Source organism: Anser anser (genome assembly GCF_964211835.1).
Source record: "Anser anser genome assembly, chromosome: 4".
NCBI lineage: Eukaryota > Metazoa > Chordata > Aves > Anseriformes > Anatidae > Anser > Anser anser.
The window spans coordinates 37,886,306-37,907,692 of NC_139724.1; the positions used below are offsets into that span (position 1 = coordinate 37,886,306).

The following is a 21,387-nucleotide window of genomic DNA, read 5'->3' on the forward strand; positions in this document are numbered from 1 at the left end:
GCATAACTCCATGGTGATTGCTGTCTAAATGACTTATGTAGTTTCTTCATATACTTTTTGATTGAAGAGTGATAACTCAGGCAATGAGTTATTTGGCATCAGCCTCAGAGACAATCTGTTTTCTTTTTATAAATCCTGAGGCACCTTCCAGCCACCCATTTTTAAATAAGACTGTGGTGGATCAAGTTCTAATGTGCCTGGCAGACTTAGCCAGAGGATGGTTAACTTAGGTTTTGCTGCCATTATTTTTGTTTTGTTTATTTCCTTTTTTGTTAAATGAGTGTTTGAGAAGTAGTGTTGAGAAAAATGAAAAGTGGGCTAAGAGATTGTATTTATGTTACAATGTAGGGGTATGGCCAGGCATTTCATTCGTGGTGGCAGTGGCACCGTCTTTTCCCAAAAGCAGACCGCATTATCCAAGAGCCCAGCGAGGGAAACGTACACCAACACCAGCCTAGCTCCATAGCCTGGGATGTGGAAAGCACGTCCAAGAGGAGGGAAAAGTGTAATTAACATCTTCTTAAAATGCAGCTGAATACAAATCACAGCTCAGAGTGCCCTTTCTAGAGATCTAAATGTAGAGTACCATTATGCAAGTTGCTGTGCATTAGATTTGGTATACAACAGGTTGATTTATGCTGTGAATCTGACAGGATTTCATGCAAGGTTTTGCCACTCATTTGTTGGAAACAGAAACAGTTTCCTTGCTGAGTAACAAGGATGGTTAGCTTTGATGGAGTTTTGTTTGCAGGGTTCTTAACGTGACCATGGAGGGCTAAATATAATCTGAAGAGCTGCAGAGGTGATGGGTGTTTAGACTTCACCTTTGTTAATGTCTGCTGCATGTGTGCTGTTACTGCTTTCATTAAAGTAAGCCAGTTAAATCTTACAGAAAGGGTTGTGGTTAATATTTATGTGAAACCAGTCAACCTCTTGTGTTTCCCCCTCTTCTTCTTCACTTCGGCTCTTTAGTTTAGACAGCAGTAGGTGATAGGTATAAGTGAGTTTTACAGTATTTATATTACAGTAATGCACAGGGCTCCAGCCAGGATTGGTATCCCTTTGTAGTAGATGTTATGCACAGATACATGGACGTGATTTCTTCTTGAAAGTGTGTACAATATAAGAAACATCTTCATCAGGCATGTGTCATTATTTGGGTAATGAGAGAACAGATACCATCTTTTTTCAGATTTGTTTATACTTTGAAGTGACAGTGCATCATTGTGTAGTTACTTTCAAAGACTTCTAACTATGCAAAGGTCAGTATTTGTCAAAGGAAAGAAAAGAAATTGAATGATGCATAAGGTGAAAAAGTTAATGACAGAGCAGTTATATGTACAAACGGAGTCCTATCCATTTTCCTTAATGAGGAAGTCCTTTGAATTTCACCTTGGTTCATTTCATATGGGAGGCTCAATTTTGGGTCTAAGAGTAGCCACCCAAAGCAAGTGAGGAGAGAATTGACAGACAAGGGGTTGCCATTCTTACCTTTCTCTCACTCTTGTTTTTATCCTTTTCTATTTTTTTCCCTTTCATGTTTATTTATAGGTTTTTATTTGTATTCCCTATTGTTTGGGAAGTGTTCCTTCATGGCAAAGGGACTCAGGGTCTTCCTCACTGTCCAGAAACAGACTGTTAGCTTTTTGATTCTGAGCAGCACTCCAGAATTCATAGCAATGAATAACAATTCCCAAAACGTAGGGCATGTTTTGAGACACAAAGCAGTCCACCAGGTAGTATTACCTATACTGCGTGGACAGTAATGAGAGCACCTCCTGTGGATAAGAAGACATCATTAAGTCTGAGAAGCAGAGGTCAGGAGCAGTCAGTCCATTGGTATGCAACCATCCTACTTCACAGGACTGTTTAAGTGAGTGCTCGCTCCACTGATGCCATGCTTACCTACACTGTGCTTACAGTAGATCCTACATTCTGTTCCTGTTTGGTTCTGTCTATGTGCGGGTTGCACAAAGGTCCAGACTTTCAAATCTGAATTTGCTTTCCATGATTCTAACATTCAGATTTATTGACATTTGATTTTTCAACCTGACAAAAACTCACTTTTATTTTTTAATTCACGTCCATTCTTTCTTCACAGCAAAATCTGCCAATCATGGCAAATTACATGAATGATTCTGTGGAGGCTGACACAAGATTGCTGAACTCATTTTCATGCATGGCTAAACAGAGAATTGAACCTTGTGCTCCAGAAGTGAAAGGTTAGTGATTTTAGATAATTTTAAAACGATTGCATAGGAGTTGATACAGCTACTGTCAGTCTACCATAATCCTGTTCTTTGTTGAATTTGCCCTTGCAGAGGCACTGCTTTCTGGCAGTAATTAAGGGGAGACGTTGCTTTCAGAGATGCTGATTCAGCAGAGCTAAGAATCAGTAAATTAGCAATGTCTGTAAGGGAATTTTAAATATTGGTAGAGTACCAAACTTCTATTGTTACAGTGTCTTGGACATCTAACTCCAATTAAGTTACTGTAACAGGCAATGTGGGAGAGATGACAGTTCTCTTTTTGAGACAGGATGCAGAAAAGTGGGGAAACTGTATCCAGTTTTTGGCTTCTCAGTGTCACTGCTATAAAACTATGTTGAAGGACCATGAAAGAATAACTAAGTCTATATAGCTAGTATACATTATAGTGGGCTGTTCAGTTAGTAACACAACCATGTAGGCTCCCAAAGACTAATCCACTCTGCTGATTCAGTATCTTTGCTGTTTATGGAATGAGAGTCTTCTTCAGGTAGCTTCCTGGCTTTTTCCTGTCTGCATAGTTAGATGCTTTCCTAATTACAATATTCAATTTCATTAATCTTCACGGGTCATGAGATGTCTTTATGCACATAAAGGTACCTAATCCATACAGTAACTGAATGCTGTGAAACTAACATAGCAATCGAAGAGGAATCACACTATTAAACACCAAAGAAACCCCTATTTTGGGACAAAACAGGTAAGATGGAATTAAATGGAGTAACTTTGGGGTATACCAGCTTGAGATGATATGCATTGTGAAGCTTGACTTAGTATCAAAGCATTGCTAAATAAAGCTCCATTTAGCGTGTGCGAGTGCTGGAAAAGCTGACAGAATATGATCCACTGGGTAGTCTGTAGTACAACTCTTTCTTCTGTATGGAGGTAAAGTCTGTGACCCTGCCTTAACTGACAATTAGCAATGTCTGATATTGGTCAATTTAGAGAAAAAAGCATCAAGCTTCTGGTGCCATACTAGCTGAGGTAGTACGTGTTCCATTCTCCAGAAACGATATGTAAATTAAAAAAAAAAAAGAAAAGAAAAAAAAAGTAATGAAAGGAACTACTTTCCTATATACTGTCATTTGCAGGTCTTGATAAGAAAATTACTTGGCTAGTGAAGCAAGTAACTCTACCCCTTAAATTAAACAGCTATCAGTGAACTGACCTAGAACTTAAACTCCCCTGGAACTAATATGCAAGTTACTGTGAAAAAATCACAGAGAACCTAGGTCAGCATAGATCAATACACAAAATGACTATGCTAACAGGTTATCTCCTTGTGAATGGGACATGCAAAACTAAGACAGTTTTGTACTAAGTTCTGGATGGGTAACAGATTAACAGAAGAAATGGGAGTCAGGAAGCACAGGTGAAGTGGGAAAGGAATGACTGCACGTCTCATAGGATAAAGAATAGGCCAAAAAAAATAATATGTGTAATAGGTTTCCATGTTACACCATGGAAAGGTTAAAAGTTAAAAATTTGCTTCTTCTTTTAAGGGCTGTTGTTTATAGACTGTGTTGTTTATAGACTGTGTATTTATGTAAAGATGGTGCTTTGGTATTCTTTGTGGTGCTAGATTTCTCCAGGGTATTTACCACATACATCATCGGCGCATCGGGCTTTGTGTCTGCATTACCTTATTTGATCAGAGTGCTGTGTTGAGCTAAGAAATGTAAACCAAGCTGAAGCAACTTGAAAGTGAGTTTAAATTATCTATTGCGTGAAAATCATGCTTGTTATATTGCTACAACACAAATACTGGTTATATGTAGACAAAAAAGGCTGAAAACAAACATGTAAACACCTCATCTGGGCATGCTTACTATTGTAAAATTAACTATAATTATGATAGCATGATTTGAAAGCAATACCTCCAGTAGTTTGCAAAATTAGTAGTTCCTGTTAAATAAAGGAGATGCTAATATAGGTAGCAGATTGAAATGAAGAATCATAGGTACTGTCTTGTCTTTGTCAGTTCTTTGTTCTGTGGCTCATAATTGCTCTGCAAAGAAGGATAATAATGCTTAGAAGGATTTGAGAGCTGCATGCAATAAATGCTAATTATTATTAGCGTTCATTTTAGGCAAAATCTGAAATGAGATCAAATCCAAATGAACCCTCACTCATGTCTGGTTATATCCATGAAGAACCAGAAGTCCTTTCACAGTCGCTTCCCCGTTTAACAGCCACATCTGCCCTATATTGCAATTTGCGTGATTATATATAATGAACACATACATATATATACATGCATGTACGTACGTATGTGCATATATATCCATATATGTGTCTTGCTAAGCATTAAGACCACTCTTTAAGAATACCTGTAACACTCTTGGATTTAGTATCTTTCGGGAGCTACAGAGGCCAAAATATCTACTGCTGTTGTGTTCATTTCAATATGAGGAGACTTACCAAGAATAAACAAAGAGTGGTGCCCAAGACAATTACATCTGTAAAGGGATCACGAAGACTACGAACAGGACACCGAACAGGAAGCACAGTGCTAGTGCACATGATTTACTGGACATCCATGAGAGAGTAAAAAGAAGCCATCATGGCCAAACAGCAAAGAGAGGCTATTAGAAAGAAGGTGAAAAGCTGAAGACACAACTAAATGAAGAAGACTGAAAGGATCATAAACAATGACAGATACAGTATTAACAATACTATTAGGCAGCCCACAGATGAGGCCAAGACCTAACTTGCTTAAAGAATCCAAAGTAGTACAATGTCATTCTTCCAGTGCATCAGGAGGGGAAAACATCGTCATTGAGTCTGGATATGATAGTGGTATAAAGTGAACTCTTAGGGAGGACAAAGTCGCTGGAGACAAGATAAACTCTCTGCATCCTTGTTAACTGTAAAAGATATGGGGGAAATTCTCCAACTAGAATTCTGCAGCCCTTTCAGGGCATTCAGGGAACTCAGCAGAGAGTTCCTCTAAAAAGAGGTAATGATACCAAAGACAGAGGAGTCTTCAGGATCAGAAGAATTCACCCAAGAATTCTTAAAGAACTCAGGTGTGAAATACCTAACAGCAGCATGTAACCTGTCACATCAATATTCCTTTGTACATGAAAATCAGGTGTCGAATGTGGTGTCAGTCATAAAGAAAGGTTCCACGGGTGTCCAGCAAACCTACATTTGACATCTGTTTCAGGTGAATGAGTAGATATTGTAATAAGAGTTTGAATTAGTATCTAATTGAATAAATACGATCAAATTAGTGAGAGTTAACAAAACTCTCAAATTTCTTTGAAGGGGTCGCTGACATGAGTGTAGAGTCAACTTGAATTTACAAAAGACTTTTGACAGAACTTCTTATCAAAGTGTTTCAGGAAAACCAGGCAACATAAGGCTGTTGCTTGCATAAGAAGGAAGGCCCTGGAATGGATGACAATGTAATTAAAAAGACTTGAACACTGGGTAGACCATCACTGGATGGAAGTAAATGGTCACTTTTTGCACAGGAAGGAGATCACGTATGAAGTTCCATATGGTGTATGTGTTGGGACCTGTATTGCTCAGTATAGTCTTAAACTGTAGAATCACAGAATGGCTTGGATTGGAAGGGACCTAAAAGATCACCCAGATCCAACTGCCCTGCAGTCGGCAGGGACAACTCCTACCCGATGAGGTTGCTCAAAGCGCCATTCAGCCTGGCATTGAACGCTTCCAGGGACGGGGCATCCACAGCCTCTCTGTGTAACCTGTTCCAGTGTCTCACCACCCTCATTGTGAAGAATTTCTTCCTTATATCTAAGCCTACTCTTTTTTAGTTTAAAACAGTTACCCCTTGTGCTATTAATGACCAGGAGAAAGGAAGTGATCAGTGAGGTGGCAAAACTTTGCTGATGATAGGAGGCTATGCAAGGTGTAAGGACAAGGACGGATTACGTGGAAAGTAGAAAGATCTTGTAAGACTGTACAATAAAACGATGGGTGCACCTCAGCATAGATGAATATAGTGATACACTTGGGGAATAATAATCCTATCTTCAGATTTTGTGTCATTTCTAAGATGGACCAAATTTCTTCAGGAACCAGACCTTTGGCTTACTATAGACAGTTCCATGAAAATATTGACTTAGTAGAAAAAGGAAAAAGAAGAAAAAAAGTTATAGGTAAGGAATTATTAGGAAGCAAATAGAGAACAAACCAGAAAGGATCATTATGCTGCTGTTGAAGTCATTGTGCTACTATAAAAATCCAGGATTTGTACCCTTGAATACTGCATGAAGTTTTATCTTGGAAAGAACATACTAGAACCGAAAAATATTCAGAGATGGCAAGGATGATCAGACATATACTGTGATGTCCGTGCAACTCTTAAGGAACTCTATACATGGAATAGCCAAGAATCTTCGTTCTGAAGAGATGTGACTGGGGGGATGTAAGAAGACATACAGAACTGAGAGGTCTGGAGAGCAGTGGAAGGGGCTTGGCTTTTCACCCTCTCTTATAATATGAGAATGAGGGATATCAAAAGAAGCTTGTGGGAGTTTTATTCAGAACAAAACAAAGGAACTGGTTCTTCAGACAACCTGTGTGGGTCAGTGGTGGTACTCTTCAAAGAACCTTCTGGATCGAGGAGTTTATGGGAATACAAGGAGACTGGGTAGAACCTTGGAAGAGATGCTGAAGAGGCTACTAACTAGATAATCACGTAACATAACCTGAAAATGTTTGAAGGCTGGGAGGCAGCATGTGCTTACCCTGTGCTTATTTTCCCCGAGCGTTCATTCAGAGTTCTGTGATAGATGCACCTGTGGGATGAACCCACACAGAAGTTCATACGTAACCTCCTTACACCGAAGCCAGGATTCAGTAAATAAAGTTATTAACAGCTTAAATACATGCATAACTTTCAAGCTCCCTAAGTAATCAAAATGTTTCAAAAAGTTAGGGCTGGAGGAGACCTAAGGAGTCACCTAATCCCTTCCCCTGTTCCATGGATGGCAAAATGGATTACATCTGTGTCCTTCCTGACAAATTTGTCAACCCTGCTCCTACAGTTTTCAATGATGGAGACTCAACAGCCTCCATAAGCCATCTATTTAAAGTCTCACTATTCATACTATGAGAGGGATTTTTCTCCTGTCTAACTGGAATCTAATCAGCTGTTGTTTGCTGTAAACCATTAGTTAACTGCAAGCCTGAGCTAAGATGGGAGGCGTCCTAGGCTTCTGATGAATGTTGTCTAGTGACTTTAGTGGCTCTGGAAATAGCCTGGACGTAGGCTTGGTTTTCAGTGTAGCTAGTAGTTACTGGTTTATTGTGCTTTGGTTAATATGACCAAGCGTGAAAGGGAATCCCTTCCGTATGCTTTTAGGGACTTTCAGGTTATTTTAATGTCTTACCTCTTTAGCATTTTTCTGGCTTCAGGGAAACTTTCTCTGAGCAGTGCTTTCTAAACACAGCATGTTTTGACTTAACTTCAGAAAAGGCTGTTTTGAAAGGTGTGTCTGCAGAAAGAGTGGGACAAAAAGACTTCTTTTAAAAGATTACTGAAAAACAGCATGTATTATTTTATTTTTTTCCCTGTAAGGCCTTGATTTCTGGTTTTGCCAATAAATTTACTGAACTTGTGTGTTTGAGATGGAATGTTTGAACTGTCTTATGCGATGCTGCTCAGTTCACTTAAACTCTCCTTCTTGCAGGCAATCACTTACTCTGTTCCTCATCTTCTAGGTACCTGACTTGAGAAGGGGGTTTTGACTAACAGAAGTGCTAGGCATCTACAAATCTAACTGAAGCTGATGTGGGCTGCTCTTACAATCCAGAGTACTTTAAGTTGTTTAAGTCTTTTAAAAAATCAGCTCAAATTAGGCATTTTAGCAAACGATTTAAGCTTGATTTCTTTGTTTCAGTTTCCAGTGTCGAATATGAGTAAGAGCACTGTCCTCTCACTTGCACTAAATCGTGAAAATCAGTTTATCGATATGTGAAGCACTCAGGAGCAATAGTGGTGGTGGAGCAATAGTGGTGGTCATTCTGAGGAAATGAATGTCTGCGAACAGGGGTTTGAATTAGTAAATAGACATGAGGTCATATGCAGAACAAAAAGGGAAAAAAATGTACTAAATAGCTGTTCACTGGTTAGCGCTGACAATTCTGTGTACAGAATGAAGCAAACATCCTGTGGAAAAATAGTTTGCAAGGGTGTATTTGAAAACTTCATCATATTGTGGATTACGCAAGGAAGCCAAATAAAGATTTCACAAGCACTTTGATTTTGGTGGTTTTAAGCTCATTGACTGCAAAACTGCAACCTCAGTGATGTACTTTTAATACAGTATTTTATGTACGCCATGTATATTTGTAGATTGTAAACTATAGTTGTTGCACTGGCTGGGGAGCCATCTAAAGTGGTCCAAAACATTACGTAGCACCCTGTGGCCACATCTCTTGTATCAGAGACATTTAAAAATATTAAAAATCATGTATATTTGTAGATTGTAAACTCTAGCAGTTGCAGTGAAACAATGGCAATACCAGCCAGCGCATTGGCATGGGGAGGAATGTAAAGCATTTCTCTTTCTTGAAAATAACTTTAACAATAGTTGCAAATTTCTGCATGGATTGTATGTAGGGTAGTTGCCAAAAGGCTGGGTGAGAAATAGGTGCAAAAGGGATGGAGTGTCCCTCAAGATTTTGTATATACCTATTTAGCTCTGCTGTTAATGACAAGTGAAAACCTATGGGCTGCTCTCTGTGCACGAATAATGGACAGAACACAACCCTTGATGTTTCTGTTCATGTGCCTTAAGCTCAGACCCATAGTTTATATTCTTTGTAGGACTATTACCATCAATATAAAGTCAAAAGTAGTTTTTGAACTTGGGCTAGAAGGTTGAGAGGAAAATTCTCTTTTATTTTGTGTGAGGGTGTCTGCTGAGACTATAGCTACCAAATCAGAGAGATTTATCAAAGAGAAAAATTTACAGTTAAGCTCTGCCTTCTCAAAGCTTCGGGAAGGTCTGTTAGCACTGATTAACTTTCTGGACTTAGAGGCATTTACAGTCTGGAACCTCATTCAGAGTTCTCTCTTCTTAAAGCACATGCGAAAGCCTTGCCATGACGGGTCGTTTCTCCCCTGGCTGGAGGAGACATCTTGTTTATGTCTTGGCTTTTTCTTACTGGTGTCCTGGAAACTTGCTTGAGTATGTAAATTTGTTTATATAGCTAGTGATAACATACGTGGAATGAATCACAATGCAAGTTGTTTTGCTGAATTTTGCATGCATATTTATAATCACGTAATCATGTGTTACATTATAATTGGATAATCTAATACTAGGTTCCCCAAAAGCTGGGGCAACATTATGCAGGCGTAGCCCCCGCTGTAAAGGGTTAGATACTGAGGTACTTGGGGAACAAATGATCTTGCCAAGTGCCAACTTCTAGAATTTTTCTTGCACTTCCCTTGCCAGAGTTGCACATGATGCAAAACCAAAGAGAATTGAGGTAAGAAGCTTCCTTTAAGCAAAACATAGGTGTTTAATCTTAAACTTACTGTTTTTACATTCTTGTGATCTATCTGTAATCATAACGGGAGAGAAGGAGCGCACAGGTGGTTTCCTTTCCCCATGTTTCAGCCCAGATTCAGCATGTGTGTGTCTCAATCCATGTGACTGTCTTGCTGTAATACCTTGCTGAGTCGGAGCTTTCACTTATGTTTACAGCTTGAAAGATTTTGTAAAAATTCTGACTTGGATTCCCCCTGTTCTACAACTTGAAATGTATAGGCTGGCAGGCACATAGTTTTGAAGGTGTTTTCTTTTTTTTTTTTTTTTTTTGTATTTACACATAGTGATCATTCCACTTCCTGCAGTCTATCTTAGAGTTCTGACTTCTGCAATTTTAACTGGCTTTCTGATTTTCTTTGTTGCTTCCCCTTCCTCCCTTCATTGTTTTGCTCTTCTGTTCCTTTTCAACCTTGATGACTTTTTCCTTAACTATTTAGAGCGACTTCTTTTGCTCCAGACGTGGTTCATCACTTGGAGAATTCCTGCAGCTGTGGATCTTCTGACAACTGTAGCTCGTGGCCACCCCTTCTGTCAAGAGAATTTTAGCCATGCTGCTATGCTGTAGCTGGATTTCACAGACGCATTTGTGGAGGTTGTGTTGTGTTTGGTTTTGTTGTGTTTTGAATCAGCCTGCTACTATGTGGCTTTGCTTTTAACTACTCTGGAGACAACGGTGTTACTCTCTTTTGACTACAGGTGTATTAGGCAACATGCACATAAGTAGCTTATAGGAGTAACTGAAGTACACCTGATTTGCTCGCTTACATATCTGTACCCAAGAGAACCTTCAGCAGAAATCTTTTGAAACCCTTTTTATTGTGTAAGGATGCGTCGTCCAGACCCAAGAGGGTGTCTGTCAGGTGGCTTTCAAAGTTACATTCAGTGAACACACTGAGCTGTGGACGCCAGGTTAGGCTTCCAGCAGATACCCGTGTCACCGTGCCGTGCATCGATTTAGACATAAACCGTTTAATTATAGTTGGGGCTTTTGGAAAGGTTTCTACCCAGGTGGCCACTCAGAAGGTTAATCTGCTGCCCGAGATGGTTCGAAACTTGCTGCCACAAAACCTACAGCTTCCAACCTGAGTGGCAGCACCAGGAATTAAATCTCTGGTTCCTGATACAGTGTGATCCGTGTTTATCCTCCTGGTATTTTTAATGTTTGCCCATCTAGTGGATAACCCCTAGCTCAGCTGACAAAGGGGAAGTGGTTTCAGTGTGTTGCTCTGCAAAGACTTATTTTCTATATTACTTCTGGAGCTCCTCCCACTAATACGACTAGCTAGATTATCTGTAAGGCTGTACTTGTTCTGAAGCCACTATTGATTAAATGCTGAGATGAATTTTTTTTAGAAGCTGTCATTGGAACATGCTTAGGCTGCATTTGCTGTCAGCTTAACAGTCATGTTTCTGTGTCTTCCTCTAAATTCCTCTCCCAGCTGGGCTCTTTCATATCTTAGCATTAAAATAGATTCTTCCTAATTAGACAGATCTCTGTCATGATAATCATCTTGAGAACGTATGCTGTATTTTCATACTGCGTATCTTTTCACAGATCGGGCCTGCACTTTATAATTTTTCAAAATCGTAACTCACTGAATAGATCCTTTACCAAGCAATCATCTCCTGTAACCAGCAATTAGCGTCCTGTCAGCTGATACTGGTAGGCATTAGTGTTCAACTGCTGGCATCAGCAAGTTCATCTTATATCACTTGGACCTCCGATGTATTTGATTCCTTTAAAATTCCAGTCGTGACGGTAGTTTTCTGAAGCTGATGCTCGGGAAGAAAAGAGCGTAGAGCAAATGCAAATATTTCCACGTGCCAGGTGAACTACTGCATAAAAAGGTGAGTGCTCACAAGACCATGGTCACGGATATAAGTGCACACATCTATCACGAGTGAGTCTGTGCTTGTGTCTGATTACAGAGTTGTTTGGTCAAGGCTGCGAGGAACATCTGTTTGGATGACGACAGGCGGTAGCAGAACAGCACTGAAGTCTCTCTCCTCCTTGCCTTGTCCAAGCTCCAACCTGACGTTTTCTTTTCAGCTTGTATTTATTCAGACTCGCTGGCTTAGCAGAAACGTTGTCCTTTGCAAAAATTGAATTTAAATAGTTCCCTAAATAGCAGTTTTTGGCCGTGTTTCTTCAGAAGCCGGTAATTGTTTGTGTAAGTATCCTTAAAATAAAAGCAACGCAAAAATGAACTGTGAAATCTCATCTCTATTATGCTGCTTTACAATTGCCATTCAGGACTTGGTTTTAAAAAGAAAACTCTCCTGTTGGATGAAAATTATTACTTGTAGCTCCTGGGTTCTGAATGACGACTGCAAAATGACACAGGTAATGGACGTTTTTATGAAGTGCTAATTCTGTTGATTGTCTTTAGACACAGGGATAGTGCTCTGTCTTCTACAAGGTTGCACTGTAGACTAATGCAAGTATCACCACTTTTGCTCTTAACATGAATGGGGAAACAGAGGGCTACAATTTTGCTCGGCTTTGTTTCAACCTCAGCCAGTTCAAACGTGTCTTTTGATCAGAATCAACCGTTTTTAGAACGTATTCAGATGTTTTTCACAGACCTGATGATGCATCTGTTTGCAAGACTTCAAACATTAAGCGCTTTGGTTACTACCAACCTGTTGCTCAAATCATCGTCCCCTGGTGGAAGCAAAATAGGTAGATGAGAGACTTAACAACAACAAAAAAAAGCCTAAATTCAGAGTATGCTGGAATTTAATTCTCTAGCAATGCAGCATGCACTTGATATAGCATGTCGTGCTCGCTGCCCAAGCGGAACGCAGAAAGTTTGGGATGTGTTACTCCGTGTGGCCTGAGAAGCGATGCATATTGTTAGTCGTGAGGAAAACAAGACAGCTGCTGGGACATGCCCCAGGGAGCAGGCCCTACAAGTAGCAGTAACAGCACGGGGATAACCGGCAGCCCTCCGGCGTGTCTCGGTGTCCCGGCAGAGCTGGGCTCGGAGCAGCGCTGCAGCGAGCTGTCTGCGTGCCGGCTGCGGGCTGCAGGGGGCACTGCGGAGGAGCCCAAAAAAGTACTGGGAAGTTCAACCTGAGCGGAGCCGGCCGAGGCGCTGGCCTGCCGGCACTCCGCTTCCACAAAAACCAGCAGGACAGCCCCCGGGTCTCCCCGCCGGCCCTCTCATTCGGCCTTTTTACGCGCGTTTGTCTGCAGGAGAGCAACGCAGGGGTGTTTTGGGGCCGGAGGGAGGACTGAAGAGGTTCCCCCGCAAGCGAGGCAGGGCTCGCAGCCCCCCCCCGAGCACAGCTGGGGCTGCTCCCCGCGTGCTGAGCGAGGGGCGAGCGCCGGGAGCAGCCGGCAGCTGCGCTCCTCGGGCTGCTGCTGAAGGAAAGTTGGGAGGGGGGAGAGGGGGGCAGGCAGGCCCCTTGGTCCCGGGGGGGCCTCGCAAGGTGCGGCCGGCCGGTGCCGTCGCCGCCGCGATGGGGACGAGGCGAAAAGCAAATGTCACCCGCCGAGCGGCTGGAGCAGACAAAGCCGGCTGCGGAGCAGCGCCCCGCGCTCCCCGGTTCCCGACCCCCCTTCGGAGAACGGGGGGGGCGTCCCCGCGGGCAGGAGCCCCGCGGCCCGGGGGAGCCCTCCGGGGGGTGCGGGCCCCCTCCGGCCGCGGGGAGCCGTGCGGGGGGAGCCGTCCGCTCCTGCCGGGCGGCTCCGCGCCGGGTTTTGCACCGCGTCCCCGGGTCTGCCTCCCCGCCGGCCCGGGGGAGCCGCCGCCGTCCTGCTAGCGCTGCGCGGGCACGGCGGGAGGAGGAGGAGGAGGAGGAGGGCGCTCGATCATTGTGATGGTGGCAGGAGCGGCGGCAGGAGCAGCAGCAGCAGCAGCAGCGCGCAGAGCGGAGCGGCGCGGCACGGGCTCGGCGCTGGGGCAGCGCCCCGGAGCCTCGCTGCTGCTGCTGCCCCCCCCGACCCCGGCCTCGGCCCCGGCCCCGGCCCCGCGGGCGCTCGCCGGGCTCCCCCCCGCCGGTATGCGGCCGGGCGGGCAGCGGGCGCGGCGCGGCGGCGGCCCTAAAACTTTTCTCTAGGCGGGGAGCCCCGGCGCCGGCCCCCCCGCCCCGCTCCATGCCGGGGGGGCGCGCGGCGCGTGCCCGGCGGAGAACCGGGGGTGGGGGGGGCGCGCGTCCCCGCGTCCCCGCGCGCGTGCATGCGGCTCGCTCCCCGGCGGCGGAGCGGTGTCCGGGGGCAGGAGGCGGTCCCGCGGCGATGGGCGATGGGGGGCAGGCAGCGGCCCCGTAGCGCCCGGGGGCGGCCGCCCCAGCAGCAGCAGCAGCACCGGCAGCGGCAGCAGGAGCAGCAGCAGCAGCACAGCTGGCCGTGCGGGTGGCCGCGCCGCCGGCGATAACCTCCCGGCACCTCCGCTCGCCGCCTTCCTCCCTCCCTCCCTCCTTCTCTCCCTCCCTCCTCCTCCTCCTCCTCCCTCTCCTCCTCCTCCTCCTCTCCCCCCCCGCCGCCGCTCGCTCCCCGCTTCATGTTTTGGAGAGCCTCGAGGGGGATTGGCTGGGGGCGAGGAGGGACGCTCGCCGGGGCTCGCCGCTCGCCCGCTACATGCCGGCGCCCCCTCCTCCCCCCGGCGGCCCTCTGAAAAGTATCCCGCCGGGACCCCGGAGGGGACTGCGTGCGCGCCGGGGGCAGGCTCCAAACTTCTTCCAAAATAGTGCGCGCGGGGCAGGCGATGGGGGATTTCGCGGCCCCCGCCGCCGCCTCCAACGGCGGGGGCATCTGCATCAACAATAACCTGGGCGGCGGGCTCGGCGGGGCCGCTCTCGGGGTCGGCGGCGCCCCCCACGGCCCGCCCGCCGCCGCCCCCGGGAACAATGCTGCCGGCGGCGGCGTCCCCAAGCACAGCACGGTGGTGGAGCGGCTGCGGCAGCGCATCGAGGGCTGCCGGCGGCACCATGTCAGCTGCGAGAGCAGGTACCAGCAAGCCCAGGCGGAGCAGCTGGAGCTGGAGCGCAGGGACACGGTGAGCCTCTACCAGAGGACGCTGGAGCAGAGGGCCAAGAAGACGGGCGCCAAGCAGCAGCAGCAGCAGGGCAAGCAGCAGCAGGATGCCGAGCCCGCCGCGGCGGAGCAGAGGAACCACACGCTGATCATGGTAAGGGCAGGGGGCGGCACGGGCCCCCCACCGGAGGGGAGGGAGGCTCGGCCTCGGGCACGGAGCGTGTGTGTGTGTGTGTGTGGGGGGGGGCGTTCGCGCAACTTGCATGGAGCGAGCAAACTTTTTGTTGTGTTTTTATATTTTTTTTTTGGGGGGGTGGGGGGAGCGGGGCCGTGGGGTGCGTGTTTTGGGGCGCGGGGCTCCGCTCCCCGCCGCCGGGAGAGGCCGGCAGCCGGCGCCCCAGGCGAGAGCAGGCTGCGCTCAGCCGCTTCCTAAAGTTTGCTCGGGTTTTAAGGAGCTCGGCGAGCGGCGGGGGGGGGGGGGGGGGCAGGGGGCGGGGGCTGAGCCGCACGGAGCGGAGCCGCGAGTAGGAAGCGGAGTTTCCCACTCCCAGCCCGCTCCCATGATGAATAATCAAAGGCGGCGCGGGGGGAGCCGCGACCCGCTGCCAGCGCCGGCCTTATTTATAGCAGGTCGCGGCCGGCGGCACGGCTCGGCACGGCTCCGGGGGGGCAGCGCCCGGGTGTCCCGGAGCACCCCCCCCCGTCCTCTCCCGGGCAGGGGGCAGCCGGGGCCTCGCCGTCTGCAGGGCGCACAATGGGCGGCGGAGCCCGGCGGGGAGGAGGAGGAGGAGGAGAGGAGGAGAGGAGGCGTGTGGTTTACAAGCCCCGCACGTCCCTCCCTCGCTCCCTCCCCTGCCGCGCGGGGGGGTCCCGCAGGGCGGCAGCTGCCGCCGGCCCCCGCGGGGGGAACCGTGACGGAGCGGCGGGGGGCGGCCTCCCCGTCCCATTTCCATCCCGTCCCCGTCCCGTCCCATCCCCGTCCCGTCCCCCCGCGTCCCCTTCGCCCCCGGCCCGCTGCCGGCCGCTTTGTCCGCCCCGGGCGGGGAGGTGGGGACGGGGCCGGCCGGCGGCAGACAAAAGCTGGGCGCCGTGCGTGTGTGTGTGCGTGTGTCTGTGTGTGTGTGCGCCCCTAATCCCCCCCCAGCATCCCGCCCCGCCGCCCGGGAGCCGCCCGGGGGGGAGCCTGGCCAGCAGGAAGCGGAGCAGCCTCCCTGACATCTCGCCGCCTTCCTGGCGGCTCCTCCGCCTCCTCTGGGCTCTCCCGGGTCCCCCCCGGGGAAGAGCCGGGCGGCCCCGAGCGAGCCGAGCGAGTCGCTGCCTCCCCCTTCCCCTTCCCCTCCGGGGGCCGGGGGGGGATGCGCAAGGTGCGAAAGTTGGGGAAGCAAAGTGGGCAGAGCAGGGCAGGCGGCCCCGGCTGCCGCCGCCAGGGATCTGCGGCGCGGCGGGGGAAGCCCGGCTGCAGGGGAGGGCACGCAAACGGCGGGGCCGGAGCTGCGGCTGTGCCGGAGCTGGCAGCCCGCACGCCATTTATCTCCGCTTGGCGTGCACGGCGCCCTGAGCTTAAAGAGAAACCCCAGCGCTTTATCGGAAGGGACCCTTTCCCACCAGCCGCTGGGTTTTTAGGAGCATTTGCAAGAAGCGTTGTAGCAAAAATTGGAAGTATGATCTGCTGCGTTTCACCTGTAGAGTGTCGATTACGATATCTGGCTAACACCTGAGAACATGAGTACCTTCATAGGCACGTGAAAGTTGTACTTAAAACCTGGGAAACTGCTCCTTTCAGAGCAACTGGAAGGTATTCTCTTTGAGACTTTTATGGTACAAACAAAGTTCTTCACTTCTGACAATCACAAGTTTGCTAAGTTTCATAGTTGAAATGCATCGTGATTTCCATTTAATGAAACGGTTCAACTTTATATAATACTTCATTCCGGCTTGAGAAAACACAAAACAACACATTGGGGTTTTCTCCCTTTCTCTATTCTCTGGTGACCTCCAGCTGAGAGGTTCACAGTGACACAATCCTACGGGTCTGCTGGCGCGTTACTCCTCGCACAAAACCATCGTTAAATCCTTCCCTCCCGTTATTAAAGTGCACGTTCTGGAGCTGAGGCAGTCAGTTAGGACTCAACGACAACAAATGCAGTGAGAAACACCGTCTGCAATGCTTTTTCATCAGGAGGGCAAGGCAAATCCAAGGAAAGTATTACTGGAGCGTGTGCGTGCCCCCCTCCAAATTCAGAGACAGGGGGCCGGGCAGTGAGGTGCCCAGCAGACCCTCCCAAAAGGTGGGTAAAAGGCATCTGTAGAAGGCGATCGTCGTTGAAAGACACGCGCTCTGATTTTCTTCATTGGACGGAGTAGGAACTCTCCGGCGCGTACAGTGCTCCTTGTCACCACCCCCACGGGGTGCACCCTCGCTCCCTGAGTTCATGAAAGGGATTATGCATTTTCCACTGTTTAGGACTCTGTGTCAACTGACAGGCAGCTATCAATGGGAGCCTTTTTTTGAAAAGGCACGTAGGAGCATAGGCTCGCCTATATTTCGTAAAGTGCTGATCTACGCTAAATTTGTGTCTTGATACAGACCGAGCTTTCACTGGCTGAATTTTGGAGTATCTCAATTTATAGCTATTTTAGCCTATCCTACTTGAGGAGAACAGTGGGTTTCAGGGTTTCAACACTAGTTTGCTCCCATGCAGGCATCGATTGGGATGTGCACAAAAATTCTTTATAAATAGCAGGGAGAACTTTTTTTTTTTTTTCCCCCCAGTCCAACCTGGCAAAAGCCAAAGTTGTTTTCCGTGCTTTTGAGTTGGATTATTAGAATGCTGTACCAGCTAGGCTTTCAAAAGAAGTATGGGGAAAATTTGCAGGCCATCCAAAACTCTGTTGCTCATCTTCGGACTGGTTCCAGGAAACATCAGCGCATTATTTCAGTGCTTTGGTTCTTTGTGAGCTAATCTGCCTTCTCAGTTCCTGCTTTAAGTGCAAGAGTTTTCTGGCTCTGCATCCCTGGTATTGTGTGAGCGTGGTTCAGAAGTGATATATGTGTGTCTGTATAATATAAATAATAAATATTTAGTGTATAATAGTGGATATAATATACATATTGCCAAGTGAAATCACCTCTCTGGCTTATCCCTGACGCTGCTCTTCTTATTGGGTGTTCTTGTCGTTTTTTTGCCTGGTGAAACGCAACTTCTGTAATTACCACATTGACCTTCCGATGCACGTTGATTTGCATTTGAGCTCTACTGTAACATAAAAAGGATCTGGAGCTACTTTTTCCTTTTTTAAAAGCTCTCAACTCTTTTCTGATTTAGCATCGTTATGGGCTTGATAGCCACTGTCAAACCGACCATTCCTAACCCTAAAACCAGCCCTTCGGAAACTGAGTTTTAAACACCATAAAATGTTATTTAGATCATAGAAATTAGTGACGGAAGTCAAATGACCTATTAGATCATCTTTTCTGTTCCCCTGCCAAGGCATAACTATGCCAATTCGGAATTAGTTTAGAGTTAGAGAAAACACGGCTGGCAAACACAGTATTTTCCAATACTGCTTTTTACCCGTCCTGGGCTAACGTGCTGCCTCATGGAAGTCAATGGTCACGTTGCTCTTCTACCTGAGGGAAGGGAGATGGGCAGGCCGGTCCCTTCAGCCTGCTTTGCCTCGGGACAGAATGGCACGCTCAGAATTACAGAAATCTGGCTGCGTCTCCTCCCCGTTGGCGGATACTCCAGCACAGGGAAGTAGTTTCCCCCTTCCTTTCTCCTTTTTCTTGTAAAAGGTATCCCCAGTGGAATGCATAACTTCTTGGTTTCTCTCAGTGACTCATAGCTAATTTTATTCAAGATATCGAATGTTGAATAACGCCGTCGGTCTTGCGAGCAGTTTTTTAAAGCTTACACCTGCTGTATTGATGGCGCACCTTGCTGTAGTTATCGTGTGCCTTCATACACCTGAGCACAGCTCTTGTGCTCTTCCTCAGGCGGTGTCGTGGTGTAACTCACTCTGCACGCTCAGGAGTTTATCGGTTACGTGGTAGGAAAGGTCTATTTCTCTAGGATTGCAAAGATGAAAAGGAAAAATAGTATTTTGGATACTTCTTATTTTCCAGAAGAGGTCAAATGCTGCAGTCCTTACTGATGCCTGATGACTAAATAGGCTGAAACATCTCTTCGTTTGTAAGCTATGTCTGATCTTGTTCGCGCTGGGGTAAAGTCAATAGTTAATGCAAAACTGGGATGATACCAGAATTAAATCCCAGGCCAACAACACTTCTTATTTTTCATATGCCTCATGGAAGGAGTCATCGTGCAACCCTTTTTATTTTGCTCTTCCTCTAAGGGTGGATCTTTCTTATTCCACAGCCTCTCCCATTTTTCTTCTCCTTTTCATACCAACTCATGCTTGATGCTCCCGTGCGATTGCTGTCCTCTAGGACAAGGAGTTCTTGCGTTGACCTCCTTTTGCAGCTCGTCAGCACAATAGATTCCAGCTTAGCAAATGGAAAGGAATGGAGAGACTCTTCGCTTCAAGCACTACTAGTCCTTCGTGACCTTCGTGTGCTCCGACTGAAAGTGTCTCTCTAAAAGATAGTGGGCTGGGTCATTACGAGCCGTAGCTGGAGCAGGAAAAGTTGTGTTTTGACATACTGTAGTAGCCAGCCATGGTGAAATCCACGCTTCAGCCTGACAAACAGCACGTGTTAGAAGTCCCGGAGTGAAGTTTTAGGCATTGTGAAGTTCAGGAAGAATGACTCTAGCTGGAACGTGTCCAAAACTCATTCTGCTAACGCAGAGCCAAAAATATTAACACGTGATTGTGTTGGGACAATTGGTCGCATTTAGGTTAACCTAAATTTGTGGTAACTTGACCTAAAGCTTAAGGTTTCACACGTGGCTTAAGCTGGTGTAAATCTGAGCTGCCGCCACCGAGGAAGTCTCATCTTTCATGCTCTTGTCAGTGGCCGTGTTTTCTTGCCGCCTCCCTTTGCCAGTGCTAGCCTTTGCTCGTGTCGCTCCGCTGTCAGCTGGCTCGACCTACCGAGCGGGTAGGGAGGACGGAAACGTTTTTTTTTTTTTCTTTTCTTCTGGGTTAGTGTTCAGCTGGGTCAGAGCCATGGTTTGTTTGACTGTCCCTCCCATGGGCAGCACAGTCTTACAACACCTTAATCCTGTTGTGAAACTTCGCCCTTATACCAGGACAGACGTATCGGACGTGTTAGCTGAAACACGCTTACCTGCTAGCATACGTTTTTTTTAACCAGGCTAACTAACGCCGGGGTAGGTGGATGTGATTCTTCTGTCCCTTAATTCAGGCACTGGCACGGGAAAGACTGCGAGAAGCAGCAGAAGTCAGAATTCATTTTTCCTTAAACACTCGCGTGTACGTGCCATTTGCTTGCATATTACTCCAGTACGTATAATTCATGGGAGAGATGTGCTTGGATTAGCAGAGGTTTAAGGACAGGTCTGACAGCCAGGAACTGCTGACTGGAATCCTTCAAGTACACTGTTTTCTGCATTGAAATGTGAAGTACAGTCTCAGGCTGAAGTTTTGAACCTGCAATCAGTTTTCCAGTCAGGGATCTCGCAGGCTGTTCAGATAAGCAACATACTTGTACGTGCAGTGGGAATTGGGGAGGCTTAGCAATCTGAAGTATTTATTTTCCTAGTTTGTCTAAGATGGTGAATCATAAAATCATATAATTTTGATCACTCTTTTGCTTCCCCCTCACGTGCTTCAGTTCCACAATGTTTGTAGTCTGCTGTTGTTTGCTTTTTGAATGCTGGAAACCCACTTTTACAGGGGGTAAGAGAAAATGTCTTTTTAAACTCGCAGTGGCTAATGAGATAGCAGCGGCTGATTTTTTTCTTTTGCCTACAGGAAGGGGCTGAGCTGCTTTCTTTCGAGACTTCCCTCTTTCACATCGATTTTGTTTGCCACCACATACAGTGTAATTGGTAAGAAGATATGAATACTTTATTGTTTAGTTGACCTGAGGGAAGAGACAAGTCCACCCGTAGTCTCCGTGCATTTTCTGTAGATGTCTGTAACTGTTCAGGCTGCTGGCAGCGGAGATGATCGGTTGCTGTTTGCTTGTCAGTTCTGCACAACCACAGCATGCATGGAGCACAAAAGAGGGTTGAAGTTATGACTTTCAGAATAAGTAAACTAATAAACAGAAAGACCAACAGTTCCCACGTTTTCTTTCCCATATTTTTTTTACCAGGGCCGTTTTCTATAAGGTGTTCATGTTGGGCTCTGTTCTGTAAGGTCCTCAGTGCTCAGCGATTGAAGCTTGGTGGAGCTGATTTTTAACTGGTTGCAGGTGGGGCTGCTGGGTTCTGCCTCGTGCCCTCCTCCCTTCTTCACACTAGGGACTCCTCCCTGCATTGCTTTAACTATGTGCTGTGCAGGGGGTTGAATAAGGCAATTACAGCTTCATTTTCCTCAGGCCAGGGGATTCGGACAAGCAGCCATAAATACCTCAGCGCAGGGGTACCCTTCCTGCTCTGTCTTCATGCTGCTTCTGAAAAATCTCTAGCCTGTTCAGAGAGCCCTGGGATGCTGCATGCCTAGGTAAGGA

General features: G+C 47.0%; 1 protein-coding gene across 6 annotated transcripts in view; it reads left to right on the forward strand.

Moving 5' to 3' along the window:
- MAML3 (mastermind like transcriptional coactivator 3) overlaps positions 1–21,387 on the forward strand; it is a 273,831-nt gene that overhangs the window by 38,944 nt on the left and 213,500 nt on the right. The window contains exon 2 of one of the 6 annotated variants that reach the window (XM_083834889.1): positions 2,102–2,222. Coding sequence is in view for 2 of the 6 variants with exons in the window: in XM_083834885.1 (XP_083691011.1) it covers positions 14,518–14,940 (423 nt within the window). In the remaining 4 variants the exon portion in view is untranslated. Of the gene's footprint in view, positions 1–2,101; positions 2,223–13,872; positions 14,941–21,236; positions 21,381–21,387 lie in introns of those variants that run through there. The other 5 variants (XM_083834885.1, XM_083834883.1, XM_083834890.1 and 2 more) reach the window with 5 other exon arrangements.